General features: G+C 39.8%; 1 protein-coding gene across 2 annotated transcripts in view; it reads right to left on the minus strand.

Annotated features, from left to right (window-relative positions):
- Positions 1–17,135, minus strand: part of LOC138032175 (uncharacterized) — a 43,843-nt gene that overhangs the window by 16,432 nt on the left and 10,276 nt on the right. The window contains exons 8-16 of one of the 2 annotated variants that reach the window (XM_068879779.1): positions 15,571–15,711; positions 12,187–12,354; positions 11,386–11,457; positions 11,050–11,229; positions 10,489–10,644; positions 8,739–8,976; positions 5,049–8,227; positions 3,339–3,469; positions 891–975 (exon numbers count right to left, since the gene is read on the minus strand). In XM_068879779.1, the coding sequence (XP_068735880.1) occupies positions 891–975; positions 3,339–3,469; positions 5,049–8,227; positions 8,739–8,976; positions 10,489–10,644; positions 11,050–11,229; positions 11,386–11,457; positions 12,187–12,354; positions 15,571–15,711 (4,350 nt within the window). The remainder of the gene's footprint in view (positions 1–890; positions 976–3,338; positions 3,470–5,048; positions 8,228–8,738; positions 8,977–10,488; positions 10,645–11,049; positions 11,230–11,385; positions 11,458–12,186; positions 12,355–15,570; positions 15,712–17,135) is intronic. The other variant, XM_068879780.1, reaches the window with a different exon arrangement.

Here is a 17,135-nt window from a genome sequence, read left to right on the forward strand (position 1 = left end):
CTGTGGTGCTGTGCTCCGACATCAAACATGGACTGTATAGCGGCAGCCAGAGGCGCCTTTGTATGCTTTCAGCCCGATGTCGTGAGCCGCGCCCTTCGCAATTCAGTCCTCGACTGCAAGTAAGGGTGATTAGCACTAGCAATATATATCCTGGCATACGAAATGTTCACTTCGGGTTGCCGTCCGTCGCTCTGAAACGTCGCGTGCTTAAGCTTCCTAATGACACGTACACCGTTTCCAATTGTTTTCAAACACAACAACGTATGTCCACAGAACTTGTGATTTCTAATCAGTATCCATGCATGGTAATCTGAGTGAGGATTACAACTTGAATATGCAGTTCAGGCTATTGTAGTTTAGTTTCATCACCGTTATGGTTTAAAGTTCATCGCATGGAGGGAAACAACACAATTGTTTTCTTTTGTCCATCTCTGAATACCAGCATCAAGCATGACATTACATGTAGTTCATCGATCGCGAACAGTCTATGACCTTACAAGTTTTTCCGGAGCCGTGAACACATCTTTAAGACTGACAAACGATTTCCAGTCTAAAAGTTACAGAGTGGAAAAAAAAACGAGTAAAAACCAGCTGTCTCTCAAACGAGGCCTGAACTCTTCAACGTGTCAGAACATGAAAATGAGGAACAAAACTTGCACGAAAACGAGGTAAACTGATTTGCGCAGAAGAGGAGGAGAATTGCAATTACAAAATTGCAATTGCAGATTAATTGCAAAATATTGCTATTGCGCAGAATAGGAGAATTGCAAAATTTGTTTGCATATACTACACAGTACATTCAATGCGCTCGAGATACCCATCAAAATCGGTTTTCAGTCAGTGTACTTTGTCGATCGCAATAAACAAATGATCTTATAAATAAGACTAACCTTTCGCGCACACTCATAAGCCTCCAAAGGATCATCAAATATCAGTGCTGACTTGCGCAAGACTCGCTTTTTACCTTCACCCATTCTAAAAGAAAATAAAATGCAAAAACGATTCTTTAAACATCCCGAGGGCTTGTGAGTACTTGTGTAGTAGTATCCAAGGAGTAATTTATGGAGTTAACGGTCAACGACACGTGGTTTAAAATGGTTGGTTTTCCACAAGCTGTTTTGTCGGTCAACAGAGAGTCACCGCGAGTTCATAAAGAAAATTGCAGCAAGGAGTCAGTTATGAGCTATCTATAACCATGAAACGTAATTATTCCTGCTTTGGCATACCGGAAAATGGTTTTGGGGTACTTTTCTTCCGCAAACAACTTCTTACGTACATGTAGAAGAAAACGAGAAGAAAATTTCACGTTACGGCAAACGCTAAAATGCCTACGTTCACGTAGAAACGGCAAGCGGCAGCCGGCAAACGTAGAAAATGGCGGGAAAATCATGGTCACGTGGTCACTTTCGCCGTTCGCGTTTCATGTAAACGTGATGCACAGCCATTAGAGACCTTTAGCAATGAACTTTTCGGGCAATACCGCGAACCGAGAACCGCGAGCCCCGGGAAATCACGTGATCTTGTCCTTGCCGTCACGTTTGCAGTCTGCGGTTCGAGTTTCAACTTCAAGACACCGTTCTTGCGGTAAGTGATTTACGGCAGCGTTTTATAGCCAGAAATCAATCAGACCTCCCGTTTGACCATATCAGTTGTTACATCTGTTTGCTATCTATTGGGAATAATTTTGGGAGAAACTGAGCGGTTTGATTTGAGAGTAGTTGTAGCAATGAAAAATCCAAGATGGCGGCGACGATGTGCATAACAGGAACGGCTTGCTAAAGTTTAAAATCGAGCTAACCTGTAAGGGCAAACGACTAACCGCAAACCGCGGTATATCCCGAAAACGTCGGAGCTAAAGGTCTCTAATGGCCGTTTTTACACTAAGGACGCATAATCCGTCCAGACAAATTATGCGTCTCTCATGTTGTCCGTCTTGTGTAAAGACGGGACGAACTTGGGCAAACATTTTTTTCTGCGTCAGTTAAATACGTCCAGTATAAAGACGGAAAAAAGACGCATAATTCGTCTGGACGAACTATCCAGTTTAGTGCGTCTTCGAACACGCACTAAATTAGGTACTTCGTCCAGAGACATAATGCGTCTTGTGCCCATCTTTATACTAGACGAATTTGAGAGACGCAGAAAAAATGTTTGCCCAAGTTTGTCCCAGACGAATCATGCGTCTCTAGTATAAAAACGGCCACTGTTTTTCTCATTGAATGACAACTTTTTGTGGTTCTCGTTGACAACCGCGTCATGTCTTAAAGTCTCGATTACGTTACCGAGAGACGCTATAACACGGGATGGCATTAAAGAAATGCAGAAATTGGTGGTTCCTATAACGCGAGGAAACCAGGCCATTCGCATGCAACGTTCAGAACAAGTACGCGATTTACCGCCTATGTGGAGCTTGAGCAACGACAGCGGCAACAGCAACGAGAACGTCACAAATTTGAGATTTTATGGAGAACGTAAGCACTAGGGTATCTTTTTTTGTTAATTTTGTCTCCTAAATTGAGCGTGACTCATACCGGTTTCATTCTTGAGGGACTGCCACACCATTGTCATGTGTAAAGGCTTAGAATAGTCGCGAAGTGATTATAATAGCGCGATTTATGTTTTAAGATGACGTTCTCGTTGCCGTTCCGGTCGTAGTTGCTAAAGCTCCCTTATATCTAAATTGGACGACCTGCAGAATAATTGAGAATTCACAGATTGCTCCCGTAGAATTATAATGAGATGAAACAAAGAAACTGAGCTTAATATTAAGCAGCGCACAGTTTTTCTGACCGACGAAACTATTTAACCAACCGTTGGACTCCCTGTTGCAAGCTTACAATTCGATAATTCAACTGAAGTATCCACAGCTTGATACTCGGAAACATGGCAATATGTTGGTTTAATTTGACATGATTCTATTTGATTTGATTTGCAGTCTCCCAAATGGGAAATTTTCACGTGACGTCATCGCCGCCATGCTGGTCATTAGTTTCTTTTGTTCGTCCACCAGAAGTTGTACATTTCTTTATTGTTATTGGTGTCTCTAGAGGTTGGTTAAAAACGTCCTATAAGTCGATAACTCACGTTCGACAATTAACACAAATACAAAAACAAATTGTCATTCGACCAAGAAATGCACTTGAATGAAACAGAAGAGAGCATAAAATGGCGTCCAATGTAGAGAATCTTCTCTGCCTCAAGTCTTCCCAACCTTTGAACGTCGATAGCAAGCTTACTCCATTCCAACCCAGAACGAGAAAGAGATCTAGAACCTTTGCATCAATGAATTCATGTAGAATGACACCATTTCCGACAACAAATTTTAAAAGCTGTCTTACCTTTTCCAGCTATTGAGAAACCTCTTGACTTGTTTCAGGTTATAATCATTATGTAAAATGCTGGGGAGATCTTCAGTGTTTGCATTAATAACATCTGACACGCAGAAATTAATCCCAAGTGGTTGATGATCCTAAATAAAAACATGGCGAAAGTTAAAATGTACACGCAAACCTCCATGGTGCCATACTGGAACCCAATCAAGTCACAGACCACACAAGAAGACAAAAGGTGGTAATCTCAAGAGTGGCCCACCAGGCAAGTGAGAGTGCATCACTAAAATGTTCCGACCACATTTCAGTATCGCCTGTGGTAGATTTCTCAACTGTGATTTGAATGATAACAATGTTATAGGGAAGATATCGTTGACGTCACCTATTGTCATTAATGTGTCAACCACAGCCTTACTGGCTGTCGAAACAAAGAGTCTTTTGTTCGTGCGGTTGGCACATTTGAATAACAAAAGCAATGTTTGTAAACATATAACTTCCCTATTAGGTTGTTGATGGTGATGATAATGATAATGACGACGACTACAATGACTGTATGGTGATGAGGATAATGCCGGCGATGAGATTGATGATAATGACCACGATGATGGTGGCGTTGATGTTGGTGATGACGATAATGACGAGGATAATGACGATAATGATGATGACTAGGACAACGATGATGATGACGATGATGACGACGATGATGATTATGGTGATAATGATAACAACGAAGATGATGATGATAATAACGACAATTGAGCGAGTTTCAATTGAGTGTCGTAAAACCAAAACCAAAGTAATTACTTTGGCCAATCAAAAAGGACTGAGACAATCCGGCAAACCAATCAAAACTCCAAGTAATTACACGTAGCCGACACAAAGCGCGGGAAAATGTGCACGCGTGAGCCACGATTGGTTTTGCTTTCACTTCTGATTGGTTTAAAAAATGGCGCGAGAACTTTGAACCAATCACTGAGTGAAGTAATCATGAACCAAAGTAATTATCTAATTACTTTCGACACTCAATTGAAAACCGCTCTAATGATGAGGGTGATGATTTTGGTGATGACGATACTGACGATGATGACGACGATAAAGTTGATAAAGACTTCAACGACGTAGATGATGATGAAGATAATGACACCCTCCTTTTACACCTATTATATAAATCATCTACTGGCCGCAAGGATAAATATATATTTTTTCTTCTGTTCAGTCAGTCTGGTATTGTCAAAACACTGAACTATCAAAGACAGCAACAACAATAGCAACAAATTAACGAATCTGTCCATGAAGACAAACGAAAACCAATCAAAGTGCACCAGCAATTAAAAATCGTAAGAACCCGAATCGCCACTTTAAACAAGATGACGCACTATAAAAGCGGTTGCTTCAGACTCCGCTCTTGTTCGAATTCGTCATTCAAAGGCAACTGATTATCCAAGATGGCGATCAACAAACAGAAACAAAGACACGGAAACCCTGAAAGATATTCCCCGCGCGAGGTTCAAAAAACGAATGACAGATACTGTAACATCTCGAAGCATATTATGCACACATTTCCATTGGGGGCTTTTTATGGCACAAATTATCACAGAGCTGTATATGCGTCCAGGGTTGATTGACAAATCATTCACATGTGCCTAAGGCACCCCGTATGCACACACCTTTTACTAACCTTTTACTAAGTCTTCGTGTTTAAGATCTTCGAACACTCACCTCATTGTACAAAAAAACTCTTTCTGTGTACAAACTCAAACAAAACTTCAGTTTCATTGGTTCAGGAATCTCATCGGGTTCAACAATGTCTTCATCCTCTTGATATTCAGGGGCTGCAGTTTTGTGATCAGCAACGACCTCAGGGCGATCTGCAGTTGAGGCATCTCTTTTGGATTGTTCAGGAGATGAAAGCAGCCTGTCCTTTAGTTCATTAATTGAGTAAAGCTGGGAGCACTTTACAAAACCTTTATTAATTTCAGGAACTGAATGACTGCTTGATGCCGCATCACTGCTGGAAGGATATGAGCTCTGCTTAGAACTGCTATCCTCTTCCCACCAATGGTCATTATCGTCTTCCCACTCAGACATAAAGACTTCCTCTGCCGCAGCTTTTAGTTCTTCGAGATGCTCCATCTCTTTGCAGTAACTTTCTTTGTTTCCAGGTAAGCCAGGCAAGGGATCGTTAACCACATGACTTTTTGACAATGGGTTTTCCAACACCGTCCTGCTGCATTCGGCGTTACTGTGTTGATTAAAAGGATCAATCGACTTACATGTAACTTCTTCACTGTGAGTCTCTTTCTGGGGGCTCTGAGATTTACATGAAACATTATTTCTAGAAGAAACCCATTCACACGCAGTGTTAAAAACAAACTCTTTTGGTTTCCCTGTCCCTCCACTACCATCAGAGGACAAGTCTGAGGTCGAGTACCAATTAACTGCAGACGGGCCAACTGACGAGGCAAGTGCAGAAGAACTGTTTTTAAACTGAATATCTGAATCTGAATCCAAAATTTCAGAAACAAGTGAGTTATCAACAGGCACACTGGAAACCATGCAATCGTCCAACTTGAGTCGTTTTCTCGGCTGTGATGTTATTGCATTAGAAGTGCCTAATGGAACTGTCACGTTATTTTCTATATTGTTTGTTACACCAACATCGGAATGATCATGTTGTCTCCCCGATGGCTGGAGTATTACACCTTCGTCATCACTTATTTGGTGGACATCACATTTCGATGACCTTTCTTGCTGAGGTGTTAAGTGTTTTTCATTTATCCCACGTTGAAGGCCTATGTCGCTTCCTTCCAGTTCGCCAGCACAGGGGACTGGCTCATCCTGCAACTTTCCTGCTCTTTTGACATTAGTCTCAAAGCAAGAAGAGGTTGTTTGTTCAGACATTAGACCTTCGGCAATTCTTCCTTGCTGATCAATTATTTCCATCTCGTCGCCACTGGCTTCGTCAACACGTTTCCAAGAAGACTGGCTTATGAAATCAACTTGCTTGTTCTCGTCCTTTACCAATGTGTCCCTCTTCCGCCGCCGCTTTCTACTCGACTTGTCTATGTTCGTGTTATCTGCATGTGAATGATTACTTTCCCTGCAACGTTGACTCCTCCGTCTCGGAGTGAGACAAATAGAACACTCAATCATCTCAGCGATGTTAAAGAACGTGCAAACCGAACATTGCCACGGAGGCAAGTGAAAGTCATCTAAAGTGCCTCCAATGTCAACATTTGAGGTGTCCTCATCTAATTTCACTTCATTTCTCGTCAACGTTCTCTGTATTTCTTTTTGGGCACTGAGATTAGAGTCCATTTTTGCCGTAGGCAGCCGTAAGGTTTCAGCTCTTTCAAACTCACGAGTTCTTGCACGCAAGTCAATTCTATCCTTTTTATTTGAATCCGAAGTGCTCTTGTCATCCTCAGTTACAAGGATACGAGGTGTAAAGCAAATGGAACACTCTAGCAGCTGTCCATCATTAATAAAGGTACAACTGTTACAAGACCAGCTTGGAGGATCTTTGTTGCTTTTTTGACAAACGGCATTGAAGCTTGCGGATGTGTTGTTTACTCTCTTTTTAGCCTTTCGCCTTTTCCTCTTAACTGGTTTTTGCTTAACTTTTGCCGCAGTTTGATATTGTCTCACACATCTAGTTTCAAAATCATCGGATGAAACCTCATCAATTCGTTCATATCTGCATGTACTGTCCCCTCTCTCGTCGGCATCACTTTTGTTCGCACACTTTTTGAGGCGAGGAGACACTAAGGAGCTCGGGTCTAACTCTTCAAATGACTGGAAGTCTTCACCGACCGTTTCTTTGTGACAATTGCACCTGAAATCCGGATCTTCGTTTGTGAAATTGGAGAGAGTGGCATCACTACATCCGAATGAAAGACAAGAGCAGGTTGTGTTACGGGGATACAACGTTCTTGTGATATTCATGCCAACACTTAAGCTTTCTCCATCCTCATGAACGAAACTATTCATGCCCATCGCATCTCTCTTTGTTTCTTTCCCACTTGGATGGGATTCCTCTACATCCATTTTATCAATTGCATTACCAACAGAATTTATTTCCACCTTAGTATCATGGCTGTCACTTGGGCAGTCACCAAGCACCGTGCAAGAATGCTCGGGTGGTATTTGGAGTTCTTGCGGTTCAAATTGCTCTTTGGTCACAAAATCTGAAACACAATTATGCCCATTGAAATCGTTTCCTTTGCCATCGTTGACTTTCTCATCTGCTTTATGATTTCCATCCGCAAATTGATCGTCTTTTTCTTGTTGACTAGTTGTTCCCAATGTATCCTCATCCTCTAATATCATAGCATTACTCTGTGTTGATATCCTCGAGGTTCTCTTACAAACAACAGAAACACACTCAACATCAGCAACCCGTAAAGAAGCTAGAAAGCCACGATCAAAAGGTTTGTGGTGTTTACCATCAGTGCCATTGCCATTCGTTACATTGCTCACATCCTCCTCTGCTGCATTTGATACTCCCGTCAATTCACAATCATAATAACTTCGCATTGTTTGTGACTCTGAATCAGGATCATTTTCCATCGCCGTCTCCGAAGGGCTTCCTTTACACTGACTTTCTTTCGCCCTCAATTTAGTATAGCATTTGCTTCTCGCAAAAGTCAGTTTACCATCTTTCTCCTTCTTGAACTTTACTGCTTTAGGCTTAAGCGGACAACTATCAATGGTAGACAACTCGAACCTCTCCTGTGTTCCATTGGTGCTGTTATGAACGTATGTATCGCTTTGCATGGTCTCTGGCGTAGGTTGCTCAGGTTCCTTATACTTCGTTTCCTCTGTATTAGGAAGAGCTTGTTCCATGGTCACACTCTCCTTCGTAACGTCTGGTGATACTGAGAGGAAATGAAGACGGGCTGTAATATAAACAGATCAAGTTTCATCGCAGTTTTGAACGCTACTGAAACATTCAGGCTTAAACGGGATGGTTCTGGTTGGTCGGAATAGTGATGATTGGTAGATCACTGCACCGGTATCGCACAGGTCGGGATACCATTCAGGCCTGGGGTTTTAGGCTTTCCTTTCGTTACTGCTAAAGTAGCGTTCATAGCGGCAATGGGCCTTATTCGCGGGGGGAGGGGGGGGGGGGCATACTGACCATAGACAACGTAGACAATGTAGACAAGGCTACTAATTTAAGACTAGAGTGAATCAGCCGATTTCAGCCATTCCAACCTCGACGGATCTCAGGATATTGTTATGGATGAACTCGCCCAAAAAAATTACGAATTTTTTACATTTACAATAGCTGGACAAGTACGAAAGTGTATGAACGTACATTAAAGAAACTGTTGGCAAGATTATGCGCAGATTCAGTACAGTACCTTCCACTCAAATCTTAACATTGTGAATTCCAGACCAACTCACCTGGCACCACAGCATCCTTGTCATTTTCTTCATTGTTACATGTAAGTGCTAATCCATCATCGTCATCATCACTGTCCACGACAGACACAAAATCAAGAGACGTCACATCCATCTTCCTACTTTTCTCTTCGTCCTTCAATGTGCACTTTGATTGTGACGCCCTTGTATGCAGTGTTGGAGTAAAAAATGAACGAAGATCCCTCTGGGAAGCGTCAGGCTTGTTTTTTGTTGAGGAGAGCTAGAATACAAACAGGCTCACTTGATTGCTTTTTTCTTCGGTTCTGGGTTAAAAACGCCTGCTCTGCAGGCTAGGAAGTTCAGTGGTCAGAGAATTCATTAAAAACATGAGAGTGATTTGGTTTCAACTCCTATCTGGGACCCATTTGATGATAGAAAACATGGTACATGTACAATTTTGTATTTTTAACAATTGTTGATTCTGAATGCCACTTCTGAAGCAAATACCAGTGAGACATTGTTACATGGGCCTGAGGTGTAAAAAGCCCAATTTGCACTCAGTCTATGTTGTGTGTGGGAAAACTAACAAAATGTCATCATACTAGAGTTTATGTCAATAAGTGTTGACAATCATATTGACGACCATGACCATTAAATGATCATTGCCTGGGATTCAAAGGGTTGAATTTTAAGCGTTTGACTCCCAGGAGTTATCAGTACATCTATGTAAATTCTCCTTACAATTTCAATGAAATGTCAGTCAGACAGGTATTGAGAATGAAGATTATTATTTGCGTTTGAAAACACCAAATTTTCATGCCTACCCATCAAAGAAATCTATGGTTCTACAGAGGAACCCCCATTAAGCGGCCACCCGACTTTAGTCGGCCAGTAATCAAAGTCCCGAAATAATTGTAGATTAGTATTAATACACAGGTGATTATACAAAATTGCGCGCTCTCATTGGCTCGCTATCTCGGATTATCAGCCGATAATCACCTCGACAGACAAAATGGCTGCCAGTAGTCGTTTTGCTACTGTAAGTGAAGATGATTTCGCGTTGAAATGTTTTTTTTTTTTCTCTTTTTTTTGTAATAATCACCTGTGTATTTATACAAAAACAATTATTCGCCTCAGGCTCAGTGATTATCGGTGAATATTCACCTCGACTTCAGTCACCTCTATTAAGTGCCCGCGGCCACCTTTTGGTTGTCCCAATAACAGTTCTCCTATTGTTTTCACCTCCATTAAACGGCCACCAAGACTTTAATACCCTTTTCAGGGACAAACTCCCTTGCAAGAATTTTTTAAAATAATGACGGAGCCGTAAGGCAACGTTTAAGTTACACATATTGCCGCCTTTTCCGCTTACAAAATCAACTCAGTTTACGCCATAGTTTAGAGTGTTCATGTTAAGTTGGGAGAACCTCATCTCAACATTTTGAGGAGAATTTGTTTTTTTTTTTTTCTAACAGTGCAGTATTTTTGTTCGGTATTAGAGCCGTCTCTTGTGCGAAAGTTGTCACAAGCCTCTAAAGGCGTTTGTTTTAGAATAAAGTGACGTTTCTACTAAAGGTTTAACCATAAACTCTCTTCACAATTTCAATGAAATGTCAGTCAGACAGGTATTGAGAATGAAAATTATTATTTGCGTTTGAAAACACCAAATTCTCATGCCTACCCATCAAAGAAATCTATTGTACTTAAGTTAGGAGAATGAATATTTCGATCTTGGGAATGAAAAGGTTAAAGATCATCAAATGCACACTATTCTATCCTGCAGTGTAATCACCTCTGCCATAACAAACTCCTCAAGCTCGCCAGCATCCTCCTCCTGTTCTTGCACCCATGCTGCACATGCAGACAGCTGGCGGCCTTGATCCTCATCGCCATCCTCAACTTTTAGCTCATTACACACACCATCAAGGGTGGTGCTGGTCACATGAATCTGCCAATTGCATTGAACACACATTTGAATGATTGACATCTTCATTTTAGAGTCCCAAACAGTATCAAATGAAAAGTCCCGGGACTCCTCATTCTATTAACCAATCAGATGAAAATCACACTCAGAACTGTTGACAAATTTCATTTACAAATCACACTTCCGTTACCCATTACTGATCAACATACTTTTAATTTACTTATTAATGATATACTAAGGCCTAAGCACTCTCCAGACATGGTGTTTAAGCCTATGGCTAGCATCACTCAGCATGAATCATTTGACAGAGTTATACACATTCATACTTATTTCAAACTCGATGTCAAGTCATGGAAGAAGAAATTTATTTTGTTCACCACACGTACATGTAAGTTCTCAACCTGAGGCAATTTCAAAACTGCACAGCACCTTGCGTCTAATCATGTTCCACAGAATTTCATCTACAGTGCTTCGTGCAATCAAGTAGTGCACATTAACCGGTAAGGTCTGTCCAATCCTGTGAGCTCTGTCCTCAGCCTGAATGATGACACCTGGAGTATGGTGCAACTCAGCGAATACCACATGATGAGCTGCTGTCAAGGTGAGACCCTAAGAACCAAGGCAAAGGTTGGGATACATGTTTATCTGTTCAACAATCATTTGCATTGAGACATATACGTGAAAACAATGGTCATTAAAATTGAAAGATTTGTTTATCTACTATTACTATAATTGTTATTAATGAAGGACAAAAATGCTTCTCACAAAAGACGCAGCTTCAATGGAGAGGGCTGCAATCCGCACTTGGGGATCCGTTTGAAACGAATGGACCAAATCCTAGAAAATAAACAAACGTTCAAAATAAATTATCTTACAATGTACCTGTAACAGTACCCAGTTATCAAGACGATTTTACATTAAATATAAATTATCTGTTAAGACATCCAGATCATGCTAATCATCACAATAATGATTGTACATGTAAGTACATCTCTAAGTCACTGTCATTAATAAAACATACCCAGGATCTGCAATAGCTCAATCACTGACCCTGGGTTCGATTTCCAGACTCGGTGTCATATGTGGCTTGAGTTTGTTGGTTCTCCACTCTGCACCAAGAGGTTTTTTTTCCGGGAACTCCGGGTTTTCCACTATCCTCAAAAACCAACATTTAATTTGATTTGTGTTAATTTGTTGATTTCAGTTTACAGTGCCCCCAATTGGTGCTCCAGTGCTAGTAGGTGAGACTTTTAAATAAAGTTCTTTTTGTTTCCTTTTTTGTTCTTATGACCCCTTTTCTGTGTGCCATGGTCACACATTTGAATCCCGTTCATTAAAGCATGTTTTCTTTCATTTTTCGGGCATCATTTGCAACTGCTTATGTTGTTAAACTAACTACAATGATCCTTCCAATCTTGATATCATTCTATTTCACAATCCAAAAATGAAACTCCATACATGTGCGGTGTATGTTCTAAAACAATCACTTTGCATTATTTTTATTTCAATAACTACATGTACATGTACAAGTAATAAACATTTTGGTTAAAAATGCAACAATCATACCCCTCTTATGGCTGAAGGCACATCACCAGCAATGCAGATGTGCTTTAACTTCAGTTTCACTAATTTCTCAACTATAGCCTGGCGGACCACGCGGTGACGAAAAAAGACAATAAACTTCCCCTCCATGCCTTGGGCAAGATCTTCAATGTATTTCAGCACTGGGCCAATCTAAATGAAGCAAAGGTGGTCAAATTTGATGAGTATGTGAAGGATTTTCCTGTTATACATGGAAATTAAAAGATTGTACAAACATACAAACTACAGAAAGAGCGTTTTTGATAGAAAATCATCGTCCCCTGGTTCCTATGGAGGGGCAATTGGGACAAAAATGTCATTGAATCGAGTTTCAGGCCATTGGACCATTAACGCCATACCATTGAATCAAGCGTCATTCTATCCGACAATTATTTTGTTCATATGTCATTGGATTGGACTTCATGCAATTGAATCGTACGTCATTCTATCGGATCATATTCTTCATGTCATGTGATCGGACTTCATTTTATTGGATCATACGTAATTCTATTGGATTACATACTTCATTTCATTAGATCGGACTTCATGTCATTGCAACACATCATTCTTTCAAAAAAACACATTGACGTGTTATTGAATCTAAATTCATGTCATTGGATCGTTGACCATTCAATTGAACTAAGCGCGTCATGCCATTGGATCGAACTTCATGTCATTGGATCAGAAACGTCATTCGATCGGGCCAGCGGCTTATTCAAAGATTAATCAGGGGCTGTCCGCCCGGGACCAGTGAAACACTATCGGACGGGCTAGCTCTTTCTTATCACGTGTTGCCCGACGAGCGAGCGTGAGGTGGACATGAGTGAAACAAAGTTGGTCGTTTGTTGTTGTTGTTGTTTTGTTTTGTTTTGTTTTGTTTTTTCCAGTGACAAACTTCAAACGTTGTGTTCGGTTGGCAGACAGTTCGAAAGAGGAAGTGAAACAATAAAAGTCTTATTTTTTTTTGTAAAGTAAAATGTAAAATTTAATTAAAATGTTTTTTTTTTACCCGGCTGCGTGTCCCGAGAGAGCGGCGGTGGTGCTCAACAAAACTTGCCGTAAGAAGTGTGGTTAATAGTTTGCTTAAGTTACCAAAGTCGTTCCGTGCCATTTGTCTAATTGTCTTGAAGCATATGTGACCGTGGATAGCAAGGAGCGCTGGAGCACGCGGTAGCCAAGATTTCATTTGGTCTATATTTATGGTACAAATGAACATATCGGATACTGTGTTTCACGTACATGTAACGTGTGACAAATTAAAAACACTAATAAGGCAGAAAATGAATTTACTATCACTTACAAACTACAAAGCGTACAACTTTATTGAAGTATTCTTTTCCTGAAAGAATAATTTAAGCGATATTTGGCAAACAGGTATTTTGAAAAACATGTTGCGTGACGGCGTTACTTTCCAGCTAACATTGCGCGTGTAAAGTAATAGGCCATTTCCGAGTTCATGTCTGCCTCGTCTTCAAAGCGAGTCTAAGTGCGAAGTATTTGTGATGGTAATTAGTTCTACTTTACATATGAATGAAAACTAATTTTCATAACAAAAACTTCGCACTTAGACTCGCTTTGAAGACGATATGTTGACTGAACTATGCATAAATTAAAACTTCGACTGGTTTTGTTTTTTAAAAAGAGCTAAAATGTTCTGTACTTTCTTCGGTTCTTGTATGAAAACTTCTTTTGGATAAAGAAAAACTCATCTGCGATGCCATTTGGGGGCGAAGCGCTTCTCATTCAATCAGTTGTTAATTCAAACTAGTTTTTTTAACATGACATGAAGAGTACGTCTAGAATTTTACAGCTTTTTTGTGGAAAATTAAATCTCCGAGCCTTAATCTTTCATTACACGGCAGCTTTGATACTGACCTAGTAAATGTCTCCATAAATAACGACAAAACAGCGTACGTCGTGTAACCAAATCAACGTTTACAAATGAAAAAATATGCCGCCTTGCGTCTCTAAAACCATGGATAGCTGCGGCTAAATTTTATTACAGTACCTAGGAGATTAAAATAACTGACTTGAGTCTTGTTATTTTTGGATATGGAATTTCAAAGGGGTAGTGGGTCACAGGAAGTAAAAATCATAAAAATTCCAGGGGATCGAGGGAGTACCGTGAACCCCCTAGAACGGACAATCCTGGCGGTTGGTGTCAAATTGGAAAAAAAACAATGGGCCGCTGGCTCGATCGAATGACGTTTCTGATCCAATGACATGTAGTTCGATCCAATGGCATGACGCGCTTAGTTCAACTTCAATTGAATGGTCAACGATCCAATGACATGAATTTAGATTCAATAACACGTCAATGTGGTTTTTCGAAAGAATGATGTGCTGCAATGACATGAAGTCCGATCTAATGAAATGAAGTATGTAATCGAATAGAATTACGTATGATCCAATAAAATGAAGTCCGATCAAATGACATGAAGTATATGATCTGATAGAATCACGTACGATTCAATTGCATGAAGTCCAATCCAATGACACATGAACAATATTGTCCGATAGAATGACGTTTGATTCAATGGCATGGCGTTGATGGTCCAATGGCATGAAACTCGATTCAATGACATTTTTGTCCCAATTCCTTCTCCACAGGTTCCCGTCACTTTTAGCCACTGTAACCCATTGACTTTTTTTAGAAACCTGTCCTCTGATATATAATTATTTCCAGTTGGAATAATAACTTAATGCTTATTAAATAAAACAGTGCCTATATCCTCTAGACCTATATAAACTATCAAAGTGCTGTGCTAATAGCATGCATCTGATTTTAGCTTCTTTGATCAAATCCAAGGAAATTGACAGGATCAAAAGACTAAATTCATGTTCAGGTTTTGCCAAGAGAAATGATGTAATGTAATGTAGACATTACTAAACACCGAAACAGCGAAACTAAGCACCAAAGCACCATGTATGAACCCACCATACATTGAATACTAACCGACAAAGGTTGGATTTGAGATTAAATATCGTTTTAGGCCTAAAACGTTATTTCTCCTAATCTCAGTTTTAATCTAAATCATAATCTTAATTAATCTCAATGAATTAGGAGCAATAACGTTTTAGGTCTAATTAGGCCTAAAACGATAGTTCATTTTAAATCCAACCTTTGTTGGTTAGTATTCAATGTATGGATGGGTCATACATGTTTTGGTGCTTCATTTCGCTGTTTCAGTGTTTCACTGTTTTGTGGTTTAGTAATTGATGCCCTAATGTAAGAGCCTTGTGGGTCTGCACTCTTACATTTAAGAAAAAACTTACACAATGTATATTTGTATCCAATGAGAGCATGAAAAATGAGTTACAGTTCAAAATGTCCAAGACAGAACCAGACAGTGTTACCCAATGCCTAACCTTGACAATTCCAGTGTATTTGTACACTAAAATTGATAATTTTCTCATTTCAAAAATAGGGGACTGAATTGATGGATCATCAGCATCACCCCTTAGAACAGCTGCACACTTCCTAAACTTTTCCATAACCTGCTGCAGTTCCTAAAATCCATTAAAAGCACTTGTTCAGTTGTATGGTATTCACTGTCACCAAGCATACGAATGATCATAATTATCATATGTCTCAGAGAGAAAACTAAAATGTGTCCTGTTTTGAATTGCTACATGTACAGTGTAGCAAGGCTGCTGACTAGTGGTCGCCCGGTCGCCTGGGGCACCTTAATTGCGAGTGCGGGCGACCAAATTTCTGAACAAGTAACCTGAACTGGTGCACTACATACTTGATTCATTCTCACTTTCTTGTAAATTTGATCCCAACTGGAATTAATTAATTCTGGGCTCTTGAAAAAATGACTCGGGCAACTAACTTTTAATGCTGGAAGCCCCAAGGGCTCCCGGAAAATTTTCTTAGGCAGCAACCTTGGCTAGTTGAAGATTTACATGTACATGACTGTATTAATGTCAATGTCACAATATTAACTCTGGTTAGTATTTATTACATCCATTTAGAAATCACTGGTGATCCTTGCAATCTGATTTGCTCTCAGCAGTGTGATTTATTCCCAGATCACACTATTTTTTGCTCTAAATCGCACCATTTCCCCAGCCAATGAGAAAGGAACACTAAAACAAAACAGCCAATCAGATTTCAAGCTTATTTAAGGTAACCAATAAAATTGCAGGAAAATGAAAGACAAAAAATACCATTGTGTGGCGAATTTTGCATCTTTTGTTCCCAACTGGATCAATAAGAAATTGGTACAGACTAAAATCCTGCATTTTAGTGATTAAGTATACATGTAACTGCTGTGTGATTTCTAAATGGATGTAATAAAGTGAACGGGTGTAATAAGTTGAACTGAGTGTCACGCAATTTTGGTCTGAAATCATACTTGTGATTCCAAATTTTGAAATTATACTACGATTTCAGACCAAATTGCACTCCATTTAGTTCAATTACTACATGTATTATATATTACATAGGTGGCCGTGATTATTGAAAATTCTCTGCGATTCAGATTGGTTGCTCTCAAGGTGATTATTGAGTGTGAGGTGAACACAGGCATTAAGAAAATTGGCCGTGAGAAATCTGGATTTGCACGGTTATTTTTCCCTTCACCTGTCTTCTCCTAGAGCTCAATTAACTAAGCAGCGATAGAGGGACTTCTCATAATCTAATGGTAAACCTACTGCCCTTTAAAAGAAGCCAAAATCATGCATGTTTTCTAGGTAAATCTAGATGAACTACACTATTGGTGAAGTCCATTGCACCACGTGTGGTATTTTAAGCTTCTTACTTTGTGAGCAAGGAGAACAAACTAAAACAGCATATAAATGTATAAGAAAAGGTATATATTTTTCTTTTTTATTCTTTTACATGTACATTTTTCCTAGTTAGTTCAGTTCATGAATACATTCCTAGGAGTAGTTGATTTTTCTTATTCTGGCGAGCGTGTGACGCTCAC

Source organism: Montipora capricornis, chromosome 14 (assembly GCF_036669925.1).
Source record: "Montipora capricornis isolate CH-2021 chromosome 14, ASM3666992v2, whole genome shotgun sequence".
Classification (NCBI taxonomy): Eukaryota; Metazoa; Cnidaria; class Anthozoa; order Scleractinia; family Acroporidae; genus Montipora; species Montipora capricornis.